General features: G+C 39.4%; 5 protein-coding genes and 1 non-coding gene across 7 annotated transcripts; 3 read left to right on the top strand and 3 right to left on the bottom strand.

The window, feature by feature from the left end:
- The first annotated feature begins 3,893 nt into the window (after positions 1-3,893).
- Positions 3,894-5,465, top strand: LOC115634753. Its single transcript, XM_030532644.1, has 5 exons — positions 3,894-4,006; positions 4,069-4,226; positions 4,292-4,934; positions 4,998-5,385; positions 5,461-5,465. The coding sequence occupies exons 1-5, from the start codon at positions 3,899-3,901 to the stop codon at positions 5,463-5,465; spliced, it is 1,302 nt and encodes a 433-aa protein (XP_030388504.1). The 5' UTR covers positions 3,894-3,898.
- A 1,479-nt stretch (positions 5,466-6,944) lies between these two features.
- LOC115624604 lies at positions 6,945-15,304 on the top strand. 2 transcript variants are annotated; one of them, XM_030519353.1, is made up of 10 exons: positions 6,945-7,243; positions 7,470-7,668; positions 7,734-7,862; positions 7,921-8,142; positions 8,208-8,400; positions 12,235-12,405; positions 12,468-12,571; positions 12,631-14,086; positions 14,515-14,733; positions 14,796-15,304. In XM_030519353.1, exons 1-10 carry the CDS (start codon positions 6,991-6,993, stop codon positions 15,174-15,176), a joined length of 3,327 nt encoding a protein of 1,108 aa, XP_030375213.1. In that variant the 5' UTR covers positions 6,945-6,990; the 3' UTR covers positions 15,177-15,304. The 2 variants fall into 2 exon arrangements, with proteins under 2 accessions (XP_030375213.1, XP_030375220.1); XM_030519360.1 differs by lacking the exon at positions 6,945-7,243 and adding an exon at positions 7,312-7,407.
- LOC115624617 (zinc transporter ZIP11) lies at positions 9,027-11,103 on the bottom strand. Its single transcript, XM_030519372.1, has one exon. It carries the CDS (start codon positions 10,584-10,586, stop codon positions 9,564-9,566), a length of 1,023 nt encoding a protein of 340 aa, XP_030375232.1. The 5' UTR covers positions 10,587-11,103; the 3' UTR covers positions 9,027-9,563.
- Positions 15,305-16,447: 1,143 nt separating the features above from the next.
- LOC115622529 (elongation factor 1-alpha 1) lies at positions 16,448-19,988 on the bottom strand. Its single transcript, XM_030516890.1, has 2 exons — positions 19,839-19,988; positions 16,448-18,241 (listed from the first exon to the last, which is right to left on the bottom strand). Exon 2 carries the CDS (start codon positions 18,224-18,226, stop codon positions 16,835-16,837), a length of 1,392 nt encoding a protein of 463 aa, XP_030372750.1. The 5' UTR covers positions 18,227-18,241; positions 19,839-19,988; the 3' UTR covers positions 16,448-16,834.
- Positions 18,729-18,804, bottom strand: LOC115620109. Its single transcript, XR_003995206.1, has one exon. It is a non-coding gene; the product is annotated as a small nucleolar RNA snR61/Z1/Z11 (small nucleolar RNA).
- A 262-nt stretch (positions 19,989-20,250) lies between the features above and the next one.
- On the top strand, positions 20,251-23,025 carry LOC115629315 (protein disulfide-isomerase A3). Its single transcript, XM_030525766.1, has 5 exons — positions 20,251-20,543; positions 21,172-21,259; positions 21,326-21,678; positions 21,849-21,962; positions 22,114-23,025. The coding sequence occupies exons 1-5, from the start codon at positions 20,395-20,397 to the stop codon at positions 22,877-22,879; spliced, it is 1,470 nt and encodes a 489-aa protein (XP_030381626.1). The 5' UTR covers positions 20,251-20,394; the 3' UTR covers positions 22,880-23,025.
- Positions 23,026-23,093: the final 68 nt, after the last annotated feature.

Below are 23,093 nucleotides of genomic sequence, written 5' to 3'. Positions count from 1 at the left end.
AGTCGACAACTGTATATATTTCAGAAAATATTTATCTTAGTATGTTTAAATCTGATGGCTCTTAAATTAAATCCATGACAGGATTATTGGTAGCTCCACCTGAACTATTTCATTATAACCTTTCACCCTTCGCAAGTAAAAGGTAAAATAGTGTAAGCTTTTTAGCCAATCCAAACTACATACTCTGCCATAGATAAAAAAATACTTACATATGTAAGAGATCCAATGCATATTACACACACACACACGCACGCACACAGCTCACTCAGTTTCGGTTTTCAGAGTACTTTCAAGGTTGCCGCTCGCCAAGAACTTGCGCAAAAATGAACAACAAACAGAAAGGCGGCAGCAAGTCGGGCGGGCACTTGGCCAGCTACATTTATTTTCATTAATTTCATATACAAGTACATGTATTAATACGTATGTGTGTATAGTAAGTACATACATATGTGTGTGAACTACATTTATCCGCAGCATGGCATGGGTGTGGGTCTTTTCGTGTGCCACTTGAGGTTGACAAGTCACTTCGAAGGCAAGCAAACAATGTACAAGTATGATATATGTGTGTATGTATATGTATCTTAAACGGCACGGATCTAGTTGGGCGCACTTTTTGAAAGGCGGTCAGAACGCAAAATTGAAACTAGTTTGTGGCACATGCCAAAGAGCTTAGCAGTTGCGCAATTGACGCCATGATTCATAAACCAATTTACAATTGCACAAATATAATAGGCAGCCGCAGGCTCGGGAAGGGGCCAGAAGCAACTACAACGAGTTTTCATTTAAGCAGCTTACCCAGTTCGAACAAAGAACAGAACAGACACCAGCACTTCCTTTTTCAAAATGACCGCGACCATGCAAGAACCAAAACCCAACGACCTTGCCAACGCAGGCACGCACAGAACAGTTGCTTGCGTATTTTTTTTTTTGTTTTTTTTATTATTTTCTCGTTTCTTTTGCAGCTTGCAGTTAAATGTATTTTATTGACTTCACAGAATTTACAATGGCATGTCCGCTACGCTAAAAATAAACTGCCGTTTTAGCTGCGTTTGCCGACTGCGTAAGAGGCCTTGAAATCGCAAGTTACATAATTAATTGCAATGAAATTGAGTTTTATATACCATGCTCGTATGTGTACGAGCCCATGTTAGTTTTATAGACAATATATGTAGTAAGACATGCCTCATTGCAGGCATGGTATGCGGAAAATCTGCCCATGAAAACGACAGACTTAAGACACGAACTTGCTTAATTGTTGTGACGCATTTCAATCAACAGCGCGCCATTCTTTGTCTCTCAATTAACACTTAATGCACTTTTAACAGCTTAAAAACGTAACGCGAAAACCCTTTAAGTGGTTGCCGCATTTGCACAGCTTATTATTAAACAATAGTTAACTGAATAGTGATGTTTAAATATTTATTTTGTTCGCTCGTAGTAGTAGCAGTTCTTGGTGTTGTTGTCGGCCACAGCCAGCATTGAGGTAAATAATGTTCATGCAATAAATGTTAAATTTTAATGCAGTTAGTTTTAATAATTTTATAATAAACATGCTGAGCAGCCAACGCCAAGATGCCGAAATAAAAAAACGAAAATAATAACAACAACAAGCAACAAAAACTCAATAACAGTCAATTTGCAGCGCTCTACTCGACTACGGCGGCTGTGTCGGCTGCTGTGGCTGAAAGGCCAGCCAGCTAATTAAATTTCATGAGAGCCTGTGTGTATGTGTGTGTGTGTGAGTGTGCGTGTGCATGCGATCATCGCCAAAAAATCAACAGCACGTTCGCCACACAAAATCTTTTTATATTAGCAACAAATATCAACAGAAGAAGTAAAAAGCACAAAAAAAAAAACGGAGAAAAGAATGAAATGTTATGCGCATATTATACAATACAAATCCAGAATAAAAAACGAAAAGTCTGACGTACTCGTAGCAGCCAAAGGCGAACTTAATCATATCGCTTTAAAATAGAAGATGAAACATTCAGTCAAAGGCATAGCTCATGTTGCCTTTTGGCATTCGTATACGAAAAGGTCACATTGTCTTTCAATGGCAATAATTAAGTATGTGGCTTCATTTTCCATTGAGTCACGACTGAAATCTGCACTCTACATATTCAAGAATACTAGCCGGGGAAGAACAAATAAAAGTGTGCAAGCATAGATCCAATAACTCATAGACATACAGGTCAAACAAACAAATATCAATTAAACCCAGAGTTTGTAGGCGTGCCTATATTAGGTAAGACCATGGAAAGCGTTAATTTAAATAAATTAGCAGATTTTTTAGATATTTGTTTTGCTTTTTGCAAGTCCAACACTTCTTACTTGAACCCAGCCGCCGCTTTTGGCAAGAGAACTAATCAAATCTTTGGACATATTGACTTTATGGCCAGCAAACTTAAGCACACAGTTCTGCTCAGCCCATGCTCAACATACGTGACATATATATATTAGTTTTATGTTAATTTGATTTTTTGTCGGGGGGATTGCTAATTAAACCACTCGTTCATTAGACATTTTGCTCGCATAACGCCAACGCTAAGAGCAAATAGAAAGCATGAAAGCGGTACATTAGATGTGGAAGACCCCCAACTGATTTTGAGAAATAATTCTAAGCCATTGAAGTGCATTTAAAATGGAACATTCACGACATAATTAAATGCAGTGCGTGTCTTAATTAGACTGCAGAGCATGTTTTGCCCTTATTTGTCAACTTTATGTGTGCCATTAGCAAACGGTCTAAGGTGTTAAGAAACACATAAAATAGATCAAATGTAAACGCTTAGCTATGCAATAGTTGGGTGAGCACGAAAATTGTGACAACTGTAGGAAGCAGCAGCTATATAGCATATAAATTGTTCTGGGCTTATCGATTAGGCCAATAGTTTCAGCTCTCATGTCAGACTCACTTTCGTTCCAATAACAAATATACATGTTTGGATGGCTCACTATTGATAAACCGCATTTGGTTTGGCGACATTAAGTCAAGTCACGTGTGTGACCGCGAATACACCTGATAACTGGCGAATCGTCTTTGCATGCATGCCAAGTGCCATGTAGCTGGATTTTGTCACCATACATTGGTCAGCAAATAGTTTGACTTTGAACATTTTTCAATACAACGAAATGGAATAAAATAAATTCAAGAAAACCCAACCGAGTAATTGAAATGCGGTGCAAGTGGAGCTGACGAAAAAAAATGCAAAGTAAAAAACTAAATAAAATAAATGTGGTCGCAGCTCACAATTAGAGGCAGTGACATTGATAATTTGTGCTACTATTTGATATTTCAATATGTAAACAGCGTATTTTTTGTATTTAAAAAAGTTATTTGTTAACAGGAATACCTACAAACACACAAATTTCGAAACTTAAGCCACGAACTTGTCAAATCAGTCGATACGATTATTTTTGGCCAAACACACAGACATACAAAGGAGCATAGTTATCGTACAATAAGTATATACATACTAAAAACGAATGCTGTTTTTTTTTTTTTGAATTATTTTTCTCTTACTTGTTTGTCGGCTGCAAAACCAAGTTCATTGGCTTACAGATCTCAGTCGATTGCTTATTAATCTCTAGTGGATAAAAGTCAATTTTTTTTATGCAATTAATTCATTTTTCGCTTTCCACACACGCAAGTAATTTTGTTGTAGACGAAATGCTAGATCTAATCATTTTAAGGCGCTCTCAAAAGTCATTCGCACCGGCGAGAACTTCATTATATTATAAAACGTGCCGCTACTTAGAGACAGGGCCGTGCCCAGTGGCGCTGACTAGAAGTTGTAGGTGCCATAATTATTTATTTGGCCAAGTCGAAAATGAAATAACAGTTTGGAAAACGCTCATTTCAGAGACCGAATCAACTCAGACACGCACACAAACAAAAATGATTTCACGCCGGAAGATCATATCTCGTTCCCTGGATAATTTGGATGCCGTCGGGCAAGACGAGCAAGAGGAGGATGTGTGGCTTGATCGCGAAAAGTTATTTAGAGTAAGTTTGCTAGTCTATCAAATGATTCATTTTCCTATACTCAATCTTTTTTGCTATGTCAGGATCATATCAACGAAGTGCTAGCCAAATGGACGCAAATCGATGACGAAATATGGGCAAAGATAATTGTCTTTGAGAAAAATCGCCGCGTTGCCAAGGCCTATGCGCGCTCCTCTGTGATAACTATAAATGGTTCCAAGAACGGTTTCGATGGTGTACGGTAAGTGACGCGGAAAAATGGGAAAAGTCCTAACAGTTTCTCACTCTTTGACTGATCTCTTACAGCATTGGCTTGAATGGCTTTGAGAATCCTATGCGAGATGCCGAAACAAAAGTGATCAAAAAATCCATTGGAGAAGGTTTCAAAATAAAAATGGACGATATTGGAAATATTTTTATTAAACGCTATGGTAAGAGCAACGTCTATGTCCATAACACATCGTTGGCAAACGAGGAGACCGTCATCGGCGGTGACATCATGCAAATGCCACAAATGGCCTTAACCCCTGGCACATCGGCTAAGCTCTTCGACATGCGCAAATATACGACCAACATAAATCGCGAGTTCTCGCGCAGTTATCCAGAAAGCAGCCGCCTGGAGCGACAATGTCTTTCGGCCGTCTCGCTGGTCAAGTCAAATAATAATCTAATCAATACGCCACTCTGGATACTGGTCATTAATGTTGTAGCCATCGATATGCTGAAGAATCGCTTGCAGACGCTACCCAAGTCACTGGATGCCCTGGGCATGCGCATGCCTCTGACCAACAGCAGTGAGGATCCGTATTCCACCATTGAGAGTCAAGTTGGTCTCATATATCCGACACCTGCCGCTTCCGATGATTCAAATAACTCCAACAACTCGAGTAAAGGGCGTCGCAGCATTTTCAGTGCCGGGTTTCTCGATGAGAGTCCATACGTGCCAAAGGTATCTGTTAATGCAACTTCCTATTTCTACCGCCCAATGCTAAATACACATCCTTATCCATAGCCGGACTACGAGATATATAATAGCAACCAGGTGGCCACACCAACGCCCATTTGCACAGACAAGAAGCGGCAAAAGAGCACGCAACAGCGCAAGAAACAGGATGATCCCTACTACTGCGGTCTTCTGGCACGCATTCCAAATTTCATCAAGTCTTCGAAGCAGCAGTGCCCAAATAAATCAAAGAAGGAGCCCAAGATCTCGCGTAAAATTTCAGTCCAACAACAGCAGCAAATTCTTTTGGCGGCTGGAGAGCCCCAACCCACGCCTCCCATACCGATAGCAACTTTTCATCATTCCTACTTCCCCTATAAGCTGTACACCCCACAACACCGACTTTCGCAATCGCAGCTCTCTCTGTGGGATGCGCGCAGCCTTATCAGCGCACATGGTATGATTTAAATAAGTGATTTTATAAATAAATTCTCCGGACTCTATAGGTATATGTATATCTTTTTAATTGCAGAATGAACAGCGCAATTGGAATTAATTTATTCTTCGCATAGAAATATTTTAAAATTATTTAGTCAAAGCAAACACTATAATTATGGATTTACTGATGGATTTGTTAGTGGAGTACATTTCGACCGGTTAATGCGAAATGCAGCCGTTACCACGCAACAAATGCTCGTCATTTATTATAATAATGCGGTTTTTTATATTTTATTGCACCATACTTTTAGGCATGAAAGATTTAAAGATTATGCAATTTATAATAATACATAATATAAAATTTTGCCATAGTTTTTTAAATCGTTTAAGACTGAAGATGTCCTGGAGAAAAGGTGTGCAAATTAAAGTTCGGTGGAAAAGCAGCGCACAGTGAACGCATAAATGTCATAAGCAAATTAATTGCTACTTTAATTGCTACTTTGCTGTAAATATACATTTCATATGTAAATAAGTTCGAATTTTAAATGTGAAAACATATCAACATGATTACATTAAAAGAAAGTTATTGGAAACAGAAAGTTTTCCGTTTGTTTCAATTGATAGGCATAGGTCTATAGTGTGTGGCCCCTTTCTCAGCAGTATTGAATTGCCAAAATTATTAACATAAAGAGCTTCATCTTCTGTGAGAACTTCTATAGAAATTTGCGAGGTACTACTATATTAGTATATAATTGTTATTTAAAATATAGCAAAATTATATTTAAATCTCATGAATAAAAGAATGACAAACCGATGACATACGTAAAAATATACATACATATATACATTTTGTATGTATGTAAGTACATACATTCATACATACATATGCTTACACGAGTGTTTTTATTCACCTGTTATAGAAACCGTCCATCAAATGAGCAGTTTTCATGTTATTAAAAAAACTGTAATAGACGAAGCTAGCCAATAGCCATATTTATAAATAAACGTTTTATTAATGTAATGAACATAAAATTTGTGTTTTCCCCCAACGTGTCGGAGGCATTAATAGACGTTATTGTACAGCTTTGTGTTAGGCTTTCTTATCTTTTAAGTTTAGTTTAAATTGTTATATTAAGTTATATTATATAATCGACAGAATTATTGTTGATATTCTAAATAAAATAAAATAAAAATAAATATCACATCTGTTATCAATTTTACAGTAAAATTTTTACTGTTAGACTAACAGTGTTAGCCAACAACAACTTTTACGATTGCAAACAATACCTTTGACGATAGTTCGCAATATTTTAAAATACACGAAAAAGCTTCGTTACTTTTTCGACACGTTTGATTTCTTCAGCATTCTCTACCACTTCTGACTCAGAAGTTCTGAGAGCAATATTTTGTTATGTTAGCAGCATTTTGGTATTTTAATGTGGAGGTATCGATACTTTACCAACGAGTTCCATACCAAATTGACATCGACAATCGCCTTTTTTTAATATATCGATATATTCGATAGGATGGTGGATAAACACTCCACCGCGCTTTTGTAATATTCTTTGGCTAAGTTCGCAGCAATAACTACTGTGCAATTGAGGTTTATTAGGTGCTGCAATATATGCAAGCGATGGAAAGATTCAATCACTGCGTGCCCTCGTGGAAAACAAAGCATTACGGAGCAGTGGTTGGAAACGCTGCACAAAAACAAAAACGCGGTGGCAAACGCGACGCCACCTTTAAACGCCAGCCGTTGAAGGAGAATTCCGACTCAAATACAGACAATAGCGAAGCGCAGAGTACTCCACACAAACGGCAAGAAAAGCACTTGGAACTGCTAAATAAGTTTCGTCAACAGGCCAATTCAACAACAGGTAAGCATTGTATTAATTGTTGTTATAATTTTAGAATCGAAAGGATTTTAATTTTAGGTAGAGAGTTCAAAATTAGTAGCAAATAACATTAAAAAAAAAATACCACAATAATAATTGCAGGCGTAGCGCAATGAACAAAGCCAATGATAATGATTGGTTGAACAGTGGGTCATACGAATTTCGCTATCGATAAATATTTAATATAGTTTATTACTTGTTTTCTTAGTGCACTCGGATACAAATGACGAGTTCAAGGACTTCGATGTCTCACATATTCCGATGGAGCCAAGAACTACCAAAGGCGCGATTACTGTACAGCTCGTTGCCCCAGTGGCAAAGATTCAACAAGAGACAACTATGGAAAATGAGGCACCTGGACGCAACTTGGAAAATTCCCGCGCAGAGCTGGACATGCGTGCTATTAAGTAAGTCCAATGTAACTCTTGACAGTAAGGTCGACTTATAATAACTACCTCCTTTTATTAAACAGAAGCACTACCACATGTTCAATCCCAGCCATTACAACACAGTCCAAGCAAGATCCGTGTTTCGAGCGCATGCAACGTGATCTCAACAGCCCGTCTGCATTTTTGCGCGCTCGTGCCATACGTGCCTTAAAGTCAGTTAAAACCACTTAGATAATTGTGATGTATTAATAATCTAAATCGCATTTACAGAAGTCCCAGCAAGGCTGCTTATACACAATTCGATGTGCCCCACGAGGAACAAAGCATTATTACAACTGAGGAACGGAATCCGCCGGCGGAACCGACATTAGCAGACATACTAAAGGATGTAATTGTCTACGTTGAGGTTCGCTCTGGAGTTGACAATCGGTCGGAAGGTGTGAAAACTGTAATTGCCAAAATGGGTGCTCAAGTCAATGATCGACTGCTGCGGTATGTTATTTTTAATAATGCAGTTATTGACTAAGATTTGACGCCCGATGAATTTTTCCATTTAGCACCACTACACATGTCGTTTTCAAAGACGGCCTGCTATCAACGTACAAGAAAGCTTGTAGCTGGAACGTTCCTGTAGTTTCAATATTGTGGATTGAGGCTTGTAAAATGCATCGGAAGCTGTGCCCTCCTGAAATGTTTCCCATTAGCAACAAACATCTCTATGAATATCCAGAATTATTTCCTAAATTGTCGGTAAGTCGAAAATAAATTTATATACATACATAGAGTTAGACTTACTTATGGCTGCAGTAATAAATCAGACGACATCATAAATAAAAATCGCTGCATTAGCTTTAGGCCACTTGAAACTACAAGGTAATAAAACATTTAAAACAATCAAAAATTGATTAAGTACTTCGTATGTAGGTGCCAACATTTTGATAAAATTTAAGAGAATAACATTATCAGCAATTTCCGATGACTCAGATAAGAATTTCCCACAATATGGTCTACAGTGATAAAATAATTCACCAAGTTCACATATAATTTGTAGCCATGCGCTTTTGAATTTTTTTGTGGTGCCGTTTGAATTTGCACGTAGCAATATAAAAGAACATAGGCAAATATTTCAAAGCTACACATAACTACTATCTATAAGTATGGCTTTCTCGACAGAAGTACATCATACGTGAAGATTCTTATCACTTCCAGCAAATATTAAGTGACATGTTATTGTTGTGCGTTGTTCCTGCTCTTATCTAACTTAATTTACCTGTAACTTTCTGGCCTTGTTGTCCGCTTATCAACGTGGGCGAGGATGGTAGGAGCAAAAAATATAAAATAATTCTCGCCCATGACCAGAGATGCAAATGTGAACGTTGCAGCTTATATACGTAATGTTTTATTGCTTAAATATTACACAGTTTGAAATACACTAGGCGATGACAACTTAAAGCCTAGTTCACATGCACGTATGTTTGCGCAGTTCGTAAGAATATTATATATCAATTGCCGGTGAAGTCATTTACATAATTCGCCAGAAACCCACAAATGCAGATACAGACTCGTCGTTTTCGTTGTCATCTTTGTCGACGTTGTTGTTTTTATAAAATAAGTTAAGGTTACACATAAGTTAACACACAGAGCAATTTTCCTAGCAATCGCACTGTTGAGATTGTTCAACTCATACAAGAAAACATACATGCATATGTATAACAAGAAAGTAATGTAAAAAATATGTGTAAATACATAATGCCAACTATTTACATTTAGAAGTGCTCATTAAGTACTTAGAGTACAATATATACGCTACAAATTTAAAAATTACGCTAATTTGTTGGGAGTGCAGGGACTGGAGGAAAAGAGGTATCATCACTCGAACAGGAACACCTATATACAAATTTGTTGTTTTCCCATCACGAAAGCGCCACTTCTAGACACATCATAATCAGAAATCCAGCCACTGTGCCCCACGTTGCGATCGTTCCATTTCCACTAGCATGCGCCTCCGGTAATATGTCATCGGCTACAATGTAGATCATTGCGCCTGCAGCAAATGACAGCGCGTAGGGCAGTATGAGGTTGGCAAAGGTTACAGCCACAGCACCAAGTACGCCAAATATCGGCTCCACCATGCCCGACAGCTGTCCATACCACAAAGAACGCATCACACTGAAGCCAGCAGCATGCAGGGGTAAGCTCACAGCCAAACCCTCAGGGAAATTCTGTATTCCAATGCCAATTGCCAAGTTTCTGGCGCTCTCAAATGTCGAAGAATTGGTGGAGCCCACAGCCCCGAAGCTTACTCCAACTGCCAAACCCTCGGGTATGTTGTGCACCGTTATAGCGACCACTAACAGCATGACTCGTTTCCATTGCGACAGCGCCTCTTGAGCCCGTTGCTCCTCCTGGGTAGCTATATATGTGCACTGTTCCACCTCATGAATGCCACCCTTCTTCCGGCGTCGTGGCTCACCACTGTGTTGTACGCTCAGGCAGTCAGAGAAACTGTCAAGACTCTTGGACACGTGGCGATCGGTGGCACCATTTCGCTTCTGATCATCAATGGCAATATCTGCTTTATCTTTATTCGATTGTGTCATTTGTATCATCATATTGGTGCTGTTCAGACCCAGGTAGGACATTAACTTGTCGCAACCGTAGACGAAAATGGCGCCCAGCAGAAAACCGCCGGCCACTGGCATAAATGCATAAACTCCATAAAGATTTGATGTCTCAGCCATTTCAATGGCCGGATTGAGCAGTGACCAGAATGATGCAGCAATCATGACGCCTGCTGCAAAGCCTAGGGCAGCATCGAGTGATCGGCGCTGTGTTCCTCGCACAAAGATAACAAGCGCTGCACCTGCGGCAGTTAGGCCCCAGGTGAGCAGAGTGCCAAGCAGCGCTTGCGTGACGGGTCCGTAGCCGGGAATCATCTTTTCGCTCTTTCCTTTGTAGCTGCGCAGATGTTTTGTCGTCTTTCTACTCGTCTCAGAAAAAAAACAGTTCCTTAATTGTACACCTAGCTTTCCTCAATGGCAAAGGGCTTTACAATGAGTTCACACAGCATAAGTTTTACAACAGATGCGCAGCCCGAAGAGCTGACAGAAAAGTGCCACGTTCTTTGCTTCCACAGAGCGCAGTGATTTGTAGAAGTGTATTTGCGTAGACATTAATTTTTTTAAGAATACAATCAGAAGATTGTTCTTTTATTATTATTTATTTAGTTGGGTGTAGATGTGTGACTGCTGTTCAGAATGTGTTTCGCGTTTTATTTTGATTCTTTTAACTTGAACTTTATCAGCATTGCCACTTGTTGCTTATCGCTTCCTTTCTCATATGGTTTTTAAAATGTGATGGAATGTTAACGAAATGTTGAATGTTACTAAAAATTAACAATTGGAACGCGTAATACTGTTTGTTACAATTAACAACTAATTTAGCACGGCGGCAAGCGATGAATGAGTCGCAAACCCACTTGTCAGCCGTACATACAGCATTTTTTTTATAAGGCAGAGCCGCTATGTTCTCATCTGAACTGCGCATGTGCTGAGAGCGACGCAGGGCTACTAGTGAGTTGTGTCGCTCACGTTAAGGCAACCAGGGCTACAAAGAAAGTGCTATGCGCGCTGCGTTCAAAATAAATATTACGCATTAACGAATTTTATTAATCTTTTTTTAAATTGTCTAATGTTATGTATGATTATGCAATACCACTATTACCCGCTTTTAACTAGAGTGCAGAAGACGCAAGCGCCCGACTCGTATATACCCTGTAATCGAATCAGTAAAATTAATTTAATATTAATTTTTTAAATGTTACTTTTTAAGTTAGTCATATAATAATATATAATTCTGGGTAAATAATCTTTAAAAGTAATGTATATAAATACAAAACATGACACCCAAATGCCAAGAATTGGAGGAATTGTAATAAATCGCCTTTTTGGGTACATCACCAAATAACACAAGCTACGGACTTGGGGAACCTGCATTCCTTCCGTAAAGTGATTACAAAAATTTAACAATATCATAATACTCTTTTACCCTTAAGTACAGGGTATAATAAACAAAAGTGCAGATGTACAGGTGTTTGGCGTGCTGCCATACAGCAGTACGCCAGTAACGGCACTGATAGCACGTAGTTAAAAAACAAATAAAACAGTGTTTTTAGACAAAGCCATCGTGGGTTGGTTGACTGACAGATTTAGTTACGACAACAATAAGATCAAAACTTATCAGTACAGAAGAAGGTTAAATTTGGCTTAACTCCTTCAGGAGCATAAGTTATCCATTAAACTGTTTACATGACTAGGAATGCAATTAAACCAAACCAAATGTTGATAATCGTGTATGTTTTTGTGAAAACCTAAATTTTCCGTTTGCTTAATCCTATTTTTCCCTGTATAAAAGTATATAATGTTTTTCTCATTACGGCCTTCATATATTTTTTTTTGAACAATATTTAATGCTTATAATTTTGTATTTATGCTTGCTTTAATGAAGGTTTTTAAAATTTTTTGGTTAAGAAAACACGCTCACGTAAATTAATATAAATATTTACTATTTTCGAAACCGTTTTAGCGCGTTCGTTGCATACAACCCGGTGCAGAGCTTAATAGACGTCCACGCAAGCGAGTAGGTGGCACGCCTACAGGCTCCAAGGATGTTGAAAGAGAAAAGACTGCTATTAAGAAAGCCAATACTACTTCAGAAACCACAACACCTACATCAACTCCAACGTCGCGGCAGAAGGTATGTAGCTATGAAAAACGTGGCCACATCCGAGCTAGTTATGATTATATATATATTTACAGAAGGACATTACTCATTTCTTTAAACCGCTCAGTCTCACCAAACAAATTCACGCAATCTGCGACGAAGCGTCAGCTGAATCACCAGCTACTAAATTACTTAACAGGTTTGTCGCCCTACGAATAACTCAGAACTTCCACTAGCTATAAGCTGTGATCGTTTCAGAATTAGCAGCGGTCAGTTCACGCCGGTACAGACAGCTTCAAAGCAAAAGCAAGAGCATGTTGATGACAATGGCAGTGGAGATTCGCCAAACGTACAACCACCCAATAAGCCGAGAACCAAGAGAAGTTTGAGCTTTGCAGAAACAAGGTCTGAAGGACCCATGACACGTCGTCGCAGCTCCGTGGGGCTGGCGCCTGTGACCACACCAGCGCCAATGACAAGACGCAGCAGTTCCTTGCACGTTTTTAACAACACACTGGATAATAAAACTGTTGATGGTGAAACGATTCCTGAGCCTCGTTTGACCCGGCGTCGTAGCTTAATGAGTCTCGGAACAAATTCTGTCGTAGAGCCGAGCACGCCGAAGGTTTGCAAGAAACCATCTGTGCAGTCCATTGCCGAGGAAACACTTGCTGAACCGGTGGTCAAAAATGTAACCAATTGCATGGAAATGTCCTTAGAAGTAAGCGTCGAGCAATCCGCAGCAATCGTGCCAAAACAACGTGCCACTGTATACACTTTAGAATCTATGGAAATATCAAACGTTCACTGTCGTAGTGTCTTCACATCCAGCACTGATTTGGCCAATTTAGATACCCCAGCAAAAGGTTCTGATAGAAATCTACTGACGAATGTGATGACTCAAACGTCCATTCATAGCACCGATGGTGAGCACACACCAGTGCCAGTTTTTAGTTCCACGCGGTTACCCGGCAGCGCTCCAAGCAGACGCTCGATCTATAGCGTGGATATAGAACTCATAAATGAACGTATCAATAGCATCAACAAATCGTCTCAACGTCGTTCCTTAGCGATGATGCAGCAAGACAACCTGCCTCCCACATTGAATAAGAGTAGTAGGGATACACCGCTGGCGGTGGCTCAGCCGTCAACAGTCGACGCAAACCATACGAATAATAATACGGCTGAGGTAACCCCTTCGCAGCCAAAGATGCGGAAACTATTTACACCAAATGAGGAAATAATATTTTCACCACCGAAATCATGCAAAAAATCACGTCCTAGCTTGTGCGCCACCATGCCCAACAGCTCCACCAATAAACGCAGACGTACCCTGGCGGCTGCTCCAGCCACCCCATCAACTGATTATAAAAAAAAGGAAGTTGCTAACACCATGAATGGCTCCGGTGACGAGGCAATGCTCAAAGCCATCCAACTTAAGACTTTAGGTCGTCGTAGTACGTTAGATTTTGAGCAAGCTAATAGTGGTAAGGCCCCTCCCCCGACTGAGAATATTGTGCAATCTAACAATGAGGACGCAAAGGCTACCGATGAAGATAATGATACCACGGAGCGCTTCATGACGCCAGTCGGCTCAGAGGAAAAAATAACAGCAAATACGGAAGAGAAGCCTCCGCCGAAAAAACGACGTCGCATTTCTCGCACCCTGGTACACACCAATATGCACCAGGAGCAGATACAAGTGATTCATCAGGTTGGTAATGTGCCACAAAACTTTACAACCAATTTATAGCCGGCCTACAACTGCAAACTATATTCTCTTGACTATAGCCTTTAGTTTATTCAATTTGGATTTCAATTGTTACTTTTTTATATATATATATGTTTCAATTTTATATTCTTGTATTGATAAAACATAAACGTAGTTGTAAAACTTTGATCGTAATTAATATCATCATACTTGTGAATTATTGCTATTAGAACTTATAAACAATTCATTGTGACGTATCCTTTTTTGAATAAACTTTCGAGTTAAAAAAAGATGTTGGAATAAATTAATGCGTTCCGGCGTGCCAAGCTACGTATTCCCCCATTAGTGAAGACATCTTTTAAAAATAGCATCATAATATTAATTTATTCATATTCTACACGCAAACTAAAACTGTTCGTGCTCGATGACAGGCAATAAGAAAAATTCGTGGTGTACGTCTCGACCCAACTGTGGGACCACGGACGACTCACCTGATTAGTTTGGAGCCACGGCGCACACTCAATCTCCTGCGGGGACTAATGCGCGGCGTCTGGATTGTTACATACAACTGGATATTGGATTCGGTAAGAGCTGGAAAATGGGTGAATGAAGAAGCCTACGAATTAACTTCATTTTCACGCGCCGTTGAGGTAAGTCCCCACGGTATTTAAAACAAAATATAATTTTTAATATTTTTGAACAATCTAAACAGATATGTCGTACTGAGCGCCAAGCGTTTGGGGTTCATTATCGTTGTGAGCTCTTCAGGTATATGGAAAGTTTTTATGTGTCCTCGCTCTGTCGTCCCGTACATTTCAATAACATGAAGGAACTTTTACTTCTGGGCGGCGCCACGCTCACAGAGAATCGCTACAAGGCGAAATATGTAATTGGCGATAAGCGTCGAGCTGAAGATGATCGGATATATCTGTCACCTTATTGGGTTCTAGACAGTATTTCAGCTATGCAAATACAAAAGTTTGGTAAATACATAATGAAGAGTGCTATTGTAACGCCAGTGGGTATCATTTATGAGAATCCCCAGGAGATGCGAATCACATATCAAGACCCAGAATTCATTATTGATAAATAGAAAGACTAAGTATATAAACATTTCGACCAATTTCATCAAATCTTTTTTTCTGCTGAAAATAAAGTAAAAACGTTGAATTGCTGATTCTGAACTTTAGAGTTACAATAAAAAATCGTTAAGTAAAAGTAGTTCTACAGATCTTTATATACTCATAGTATGTACATATGTTTTGCAATTCTTAATTTCTTTCTTATTAACAGATACTGTGAATGTATGTATGTATGTATATTTACAGTCAATCTATTAAATTTCGAATAATTTTAAAAAACTGTTATTAGTAAGTTTATTAAAAATCTACCGACATTATTCAAATATATTCAATAAAGAATTTCAAATAACTGCGCTTTTTTTTGCTATGTACATATGTATGTAGGTATTTTATCTACATATACAATTACCAAATAAACTCGCATTTAAGTTATTTAAAAAAGACTGCTTCACATCCAAAAATACTAAATAATTTGTTTTGGCACCAGTTTAAACACTACTTTGAATACCCTAAGGTAAGCATAGCCATGTGCAAAATCATTTTATCTTTTGTGGACAGATGGTTCCTTTTGCATTCTAATAATTCCTTAATATTTTAGTCCAATTTTAAGATTAGATAGGAAAATCTCATTAATTTTTGATGCACCACTTAATGAGAATCCATAGCTAACTCTCAAGTGAGTAAATTAATTCCATTAAGAAAATACTCATGCTGATTCAAACTGACGGAACCGATACTTCAATTTCCCCCATGTTGTCTCTGCAGTTAGACGATACTTTTTTCATCCCACTTCCACAGCGTGGCACAAAATTAAAACCAGCTTTTTATTTGCAATGTAATAAAAACACATTAAATTCCATGTTGCAATATACCTTTATTCGCACTATTTATTTACTTTTGTGGTAAATTCGTCAGCGTGTAGTTTGTGGTTTAAGTATTTGTACTTATACAGTTAGTTTTGTACTTTTCAGTTAACAAGTTGTGGGTTGGTCGTCGAAAACGATGATGAGTGCGGAAAATGGCAACTAAAGTTGGCGGTGGAAACCAAAGTTGAAGCTGAAAACCAAGAAGAGAAACCCATAAATGCAATTTGAGAAAAAAAAATTTTTTTTTTTTTTTTTTTTTGAAATAAGGTTATCGTTTTCTATTTTGTTGCGTGTACAAAGTAGTAGGCAAAATAAATTTCAATTGAGAATTCCAACATAAGAATACAAATCAAATAAAAATTTTATCAAATTGGGTTAAATGCTACAAGCTGTGTTGGCGATACTCATATATAATATCTAATTATAATACTATAATAAAGTCCATTTATTATAATATTATAGAAACTGTTATAAAGGACAAAACTAAAGATCAAGGGGTGTGTACGTGTTGTTCTAATAATTTCTCACTCCATCGTTTAGGCGGCTGCGACAGCGTTGGGCATTCGTATCCGACGAAATTCTTTTCGATGAAAAAAATTAAATTTTTGTTTAACCAGGAAACTTATTTTTTGCTGGAACTTTATCTTTTCATTCATCTTGCTAGTTACGGGTGGTTCTGTTTTACTACTGTTGTGCTTAATGTTATTGTTGCTGGTATTGTTGGAAGTGCAGCTGGAGTTATAATAGGATGTTGTTGGCTCTTGCTGTTTCAACTTATTGGTTTGTGTAAAAGAACAAAGCAGCTACTTCTTGCCCTTGGTGGCCTTCTCAGCGGCCTTGGTGACCTTGCCACCGGAAGCATCCTTGAAGTTAACAGCCTTGATTACACCGACAGCGACAGTCTGTCTCATGTCACGCACGGCAAAACGACCCAATGGAGGGAACTCCTGGAAGGACTCCACGCACAAGGGCTTGGATGGCACCAAGTTGACGATGGCAGCATCACCAGACTTGATGAACTTGGGGTTCTCCTCGGTGGTCTTGCCGGAACGACGATCAACCTTCTCCTTGATTTCAGCGAATTTGCAAGCGATGTGAGCGGTGTGGCAATCCAACACTGGAGTGTAGCCGTTGGCGATCTGACCAGGGTGGTTCAATACAATGACCTGAGCGGTGAAATCGGCAGCACCCTTGGGTGGGTTGGCCTTGGAGTCACCAGCGACGTAGCCACGACGCAATTCCTTAACGGATACGTTCTTAACGTTGAAACCAACGTTGTCACCGGGAACAGCCTCAGTCAGAGCTTCGTGGTGCATTTCAACAGACTTGACCTCAGTGGTGATGTTAGCTGGGGCGAAGACAACAACGCAGCCAGGCTTCAAAACACCAGTCTCCACACGACCGACGGGTACTGTTCCGATACCACCAATTTTGTAGACATCCTGCAGGGGCAGACGCAGGGGCTTCTCAGTTGGACGGGATGGGGGCAGGATTGCGTCCAAAGCATCGATGAGGGTCTTGCCTTCAGCGTTACCCTCCTTGCGTTCGACCTTCCAGCCCTTGAACCAGTTCATGTTGGTAGATGGTTCCAACATGTTATCGCCATGCCAGCCAGAGATGGGTACGAAGGCAACGGCAGCTGGGTTGTAGCCGATCTTCTTGATGTATGAGGACACTTCTTTCTTGATTTCCTCATAACGGGCCTCGCTGTATGGTGGCTCAGACGAATCCATCTTGTTGACGCCAACAATCAGCTGCTTCACACCCAAGGTGAAGGCGAGCAGAGCATGCTCACGGGTTTGACCGTTCTTCGAGATACCGGCCTCGAACTCACCAGTACCTGCAGCAACAATTAAGACAGCGCAATCAGCCTGGGATGTACCAGTAATCATGTTCTTGATGAAATCTCTGTGGCCGGGGGCGTCGATGATGGTGACGTAGTACTTGGAGGTTTCAAACTTCCACAAAGCGATATCGATGGTGATACCGCGCTCACGTTCGGCCTTCAATTTATCCAAAACCCATGCGTACTTGAAGGAACCCTTGCCCATTTCCTGGGCTTCCTTTTCGAACTTCTCGATGGTACGCTTGTCAATACCACCGCACTTGTAGATCAAGTGACCAGTGGTGGTGGACTTGCCAGAGTCGACGTGTCCAATGACGACAATGTTAATGTGAATCTTTTCCTTGCCCATGTTGATTTACAAGAGCTGCACATGGCGATTATTTTGTTGTGGGATGCGTGTGGTGAGTGATTGTGGTACGTGCAGGCAGGTATCAGGTATACGACAGGCACGGCATAGGGGAAGAAACAGATGGATAAACAAATTTTGTTAGCAAACATAAGTATCTAAGGGCAGGCAGTGGTAAAGTTATCAGGTGTATCAGTTGAAGGACTACATAAAGTGTTCTCAAAAGGCACAGCTACTAAAATGACTTTTGTTTGCGTGACATCAGTTCATCTTAACCTCACTTCGAAACATGCCCACACACTACACGTTTCAAAGGCCCCACCAGCTGGTTTGAGGTTAGGTGCACTGACACCGCATGTCATGACGATGGTGGCAGGGCATTCGCGAACAAAAGACAAATTGCAAACGGTGCACTTTTGCAAACAATAAAAGTCAGAAAAAACAAAAAAAAAAAAAAAAAAAAAATGCAGCAAATAAAACTGTTTTAAAAAAGTAGAAGCTCGACTTTTCAGTGGTTTTGGTATTTTTGTTATCGTCAAAATTCTTCAGTAGCAGAACTGAATTAATTGTCATCATGGAGAATCGAGCATATATGTAAAGTAGAAATAACATTTATCTGATAGAATATGCGCAAGGAAAATTCCAGCAAAATTATATCTCTATGTATTTGTCTGTTTGAATGTATGGGTGCTATGACGTTGAATTGCCGGCTGCTTAAAGACCCAAAGAGAGCGAGCGAGAAAGCAAAGTAAAATGGCGACAATTGTTTGCATGTGTATATGCCGAACACACACAATTTCCATTACCACAAGCGATCGTTGTAGCAAAGGCAAAGCTATATGATCAAGAATTTAAGTGCACCCGGTGGCCATTTTGGACCACTCATCAACTTTACGTATATGTACATTAATCTATGGCAAAAAAAAAAAAGTGGCCAGTCACATCACCTTAAGTTGATTGTGAAATTCGCACTTGGCAACTAAATCAGCGCTTTCATTGCACGTCTTTATTCGCTTTAACTTCTGAAGCTATGAAATAATTCGCATGCCACAATTAGTCACATCACAGCCACGTAAGCCGCCATTTTGAAATTCTATGCCACAGAAAAGCACAAAGAATTTGCGTATGGAGAAAACCCACGTTTTTCACACATGCTGCATTTCGCAATATTTAGCAAACTATTTAGAATAAGACTCTGTTTGAAGCAGAAATAACTTAATATGCATGTTAATTAGCGAAATCATAAGGGAACCAATTGAAGTATGAGTGTGACTCTTAAGAGTGGGTGCGGCAGTCATTAAACTATTTTGAAAAAACATGAAATAAACGTTTAAAATATAAATTATTTTATATGAAATTGCGAATGGCTATGAAGATTATTTGCCACGTGTTTGCCTTTTCTCAGGTCATCGCCACCACCTTTCACTTTGAGAAGTATAGGTTAACTCATTAGATACACACACACACACGTTCATAAAATGCACAAATTTAAGAAAAGTCCAATTGCATATTTGTTTATTTACATAGAGAATTTATTCTATTTCATTGCACATATTTTATCATTCATACATATATTTACATATGTATGAAAATTTTTCACTTGGTAACAACTTACTTTCGAATAAAATGAACGAGAAATCACAGAGTCTATGCGAATCCGGCGACAGACTTGAACAAAGTGAACGAGTGTTCGGCGAGACAGGAAGCTTGAACCCTCGGCGAGTGAAGCGTGGCGTTTCAGGGCTGCTTTAAAGAAACAAATCGATGTGTCGATAATATTTTTCTTCGAAAATTCATTTTCTGTGCCCGCAAACTGCCTTAATACGCATCTCAAATAACCATAGCCAAAAAAAAATTGTGTTTTCTGTAAAAGAATATCTACTTTTAAATAACATAAAGTAGTTTTCAGTAAGCCATCGATAATTCTGTCATTCAACTCAAAGCGTACTGTCAAATGTCAAATTCTTCGAAATTTCCGTTCAATGCGAATGACAATTATCGAAAAGCAGAAGAAGCACGGCAGACGTGGCTGTCTGCTCGAGACGAACAAGCAAAATCAATTATATCTCGTATTTCGACCGGCATAGATGTGCAAACAGCAGGCGCTTGGTCGATAGAAAGCAATCTTTGTTGGGGAAATACATAATCGAAATAAAATACAGAAGTCCAATATGTTGCGCCTAGTGGCAGCTGTGGTGCTGTTTGGCTTAATCGCAAATGCGGCCGGTGCAGAGAGTGATGTTCTTGAGCTTGGCGATGATAACTTTGTGTCAACTTTAAAGCAACACGAGACAACATTGGTTATGTTCTATGCTCCCTGGTAAGTCTAAGAGTGGGGCGTGGGCGTATCATTGTCCAAGCGTAATAATCAGTTTAAACTAGCAATCGGCTTACAATAGCGTTTTAAACAAACTACCTTAATGTACACGTCAGCGGAAAAGGTCGGTCACGATTGTTTCATTGTCAGCCATTTCAAAGGGTAGGGTTTGTTTAATGGGTATGTACATACCAATGCATGCATGAATGTATTTGCGTATGCTTGTGTTTGTGTGGGCGAGCAATGAACTTAAGCAAATATATACAGATGCAATATGAGAACGGAATAATAAAGAATATGTATATATTTTTGTACGGAGAATATCGCCGGCCGGCGAACAGAAGCCAAAATCAACCCACTCAATCCAACATTTTATAAATTTCACAGTAGTCTCAGTTTCGTTGTTGTTTGTTATCAGCAGAAACTTAAGAACATAACGAGGAACTTAATTAAAAATGTGTTTTATGCTTGCGATAAGCAGCTAGAAAAACACGCAGATAGGGGCCCGCACCCAAAATGATGTTAAATGTTCGTTCATGTTCCAGATTATTGGTACAGCATGCTCTTTATATACACTGCTACATATTTTACTTACGTGTCCAATAAATACATTTTTATGCCCGTTTCTTAGGTGCGGACATTGTAAACGTCTTAAGCCTGAATACGCCAAGGCTGCCGAAATTGTAAAAGATGACGATCCACCAATTACATTGGCCAAGGTAAATTGTGCTGATCAAATCCTATTAGCTTTAGGGCCTTTTTAGTCATGTTCTGTTTAAAAACAGGTTGATTGTACCGAGGCTGGAAAAGATATTTGTAGCAAATACTCGGTGAGTGGCTACCCAACTTTGAAGATCTTCAAGCAGGACGAGGTTTCACAAGATTACAACGGTCCTCGTGAGGCCAATGGCATTGCCAAGTATATGCGTGCTCAGGTGGGACCCGCTTCCAAGGAGATACGCTCTGTTGAGGAACTAGCAAAATTCCTGGACACCAAGGATACCACTCTATTCGGTTACTTCAACGATATCGACTCGAAATTGGCAAAGGTATTCCTTAAGTTTGCCGATAAAAACCGCGAGAAATATCGTTTCGGACACACCAGCAATGAAGCCGTGTTGAAGAAACAGGGAGAAACGTAAGTCCAGGGGCAAGATAAGAAGATTCAAGACTGAAAAAAGCAACAAGTCATATGCTAAATTTTTATCTTTTTTTTACAGTAAACCTTTTTATTATATATTTTATAAGCATAATAAAGTCTTTTTTAGTAAATACTATCTTTATACTATTTTCGCTTTCTTTACACAGCGAGAAAATCGTACTTATCCGCGCCCCACATTTGAGCAATAAATTCGAAGAGTCCACCATTGACTTCAACGGTAGCAGTGAATCAGATTTGATAACTTTCATCAAAGAGAATTTGTAAGTATTTTAATTAAGACATTAAGTGTTGGTACTAGTAGTTCAAGTAGCCTTAAGATAGTAATTTTCTTTTAATTTTAAACTGTTAGCCAAAATTCTCTGTTTTATTGTGTCCTCTAAGCTGATGTGATGGTATTTCTTGTACTTGTAGCCATGGCTTGGTTGGTCACCGCACACAGGATACATCCCGCGATTTTCAGAATCCGTTGGTCACGGCCTACTTTGCTGTAGACTATCAGAAAAATCCAAAGGGCACAAACTATTGGCGCAACCGCGTACTAAAAGTTGCCAAGGAATTTGTTGGTCAGTTGAACTTCGCCATTAGCTCCAAGGATGACTTCCAGCACGAATTGAATGAGTATGGCTATGATTTCGTGGGAGACAAACCCGTCATTCTCGCTCGCGATGCCAAGAATCTAAAATTTGCTCTCAAAGAAGAATTTTCCGTCGACAATTTGCGTAACTTTGTTGAGAAATTGCTGGCCAATGAACTGGAACCGTTTATCAAGAGTGAGCCGGTGCCTGAGTCAAATGATGCACCCGTCAAGGTTGCAGTTGCCAAGAACTTTGACGAAGTTGTCATTAACAATGGAAAGGATACATTAGTTGAATTCTATGCTCCATGGTGCGGTCATTGCAAGAAGCTGGCACCGGTCTACGACGAGCTGGCAGAAAAGCTGCAAAATGAGGAGGTGGCAATTGTGAAAATGGACGCCACAGCCAATGATGTGCCGCCCGAGTTCAATGTGCGTGGTTTCCCTACGCTCTTCTGGCTGCCCAAAGATTCCAAGAACAAGCCAGTTAGCTACAACGGCGGTCGGGAGGTCGATGACTTCATCAAGTACATTGCCAAGGAAGCAACTACGGAACTGAATGGTTATGACCGCAATGGCAAGTCGAAGAAGACCGAGTTGTAAGCGGGGTGATAGGACTGCATACAATTAGCATGTAACTAGCATTTCCATACTTTTGTAAAATCGAATGCATTCTCTTCAATTTATTTGATGTAAACAAGAAAACTTGTATTAAATTATTTAATAGTGATTATGATGAACACTAAGAACATGATGTTATATATAAAATTATGGCCAACTTTTTTTATGCCGCGTCGAACTTAAATACAAAATTCTG

The sequence above is a fragment of the Scaptodrosophila lebanonensis genome, unplaced genomic scaffold (genome assembly GCF_003285725.1).
Source record: "Scaptodrosophila lebanonensis strain 11010-0011.00,11010-0021.00 unplaced genomic scaffold, SlebRS2 tig00000001-arrow-pilon, whole genome shotgun sequence".
NCBI lineage: Eukaryota > Metazoa > Arthropoda > Insecta > Diptera > Drosophilidae > Scaptodrosophila > Scaptodrosophila lebanonensis.
The sequence above is the reverse complement of the archived record's forward strand: the minus strand, read 5'-3'. Positions and strand labels throughout refer to the sequence as shown.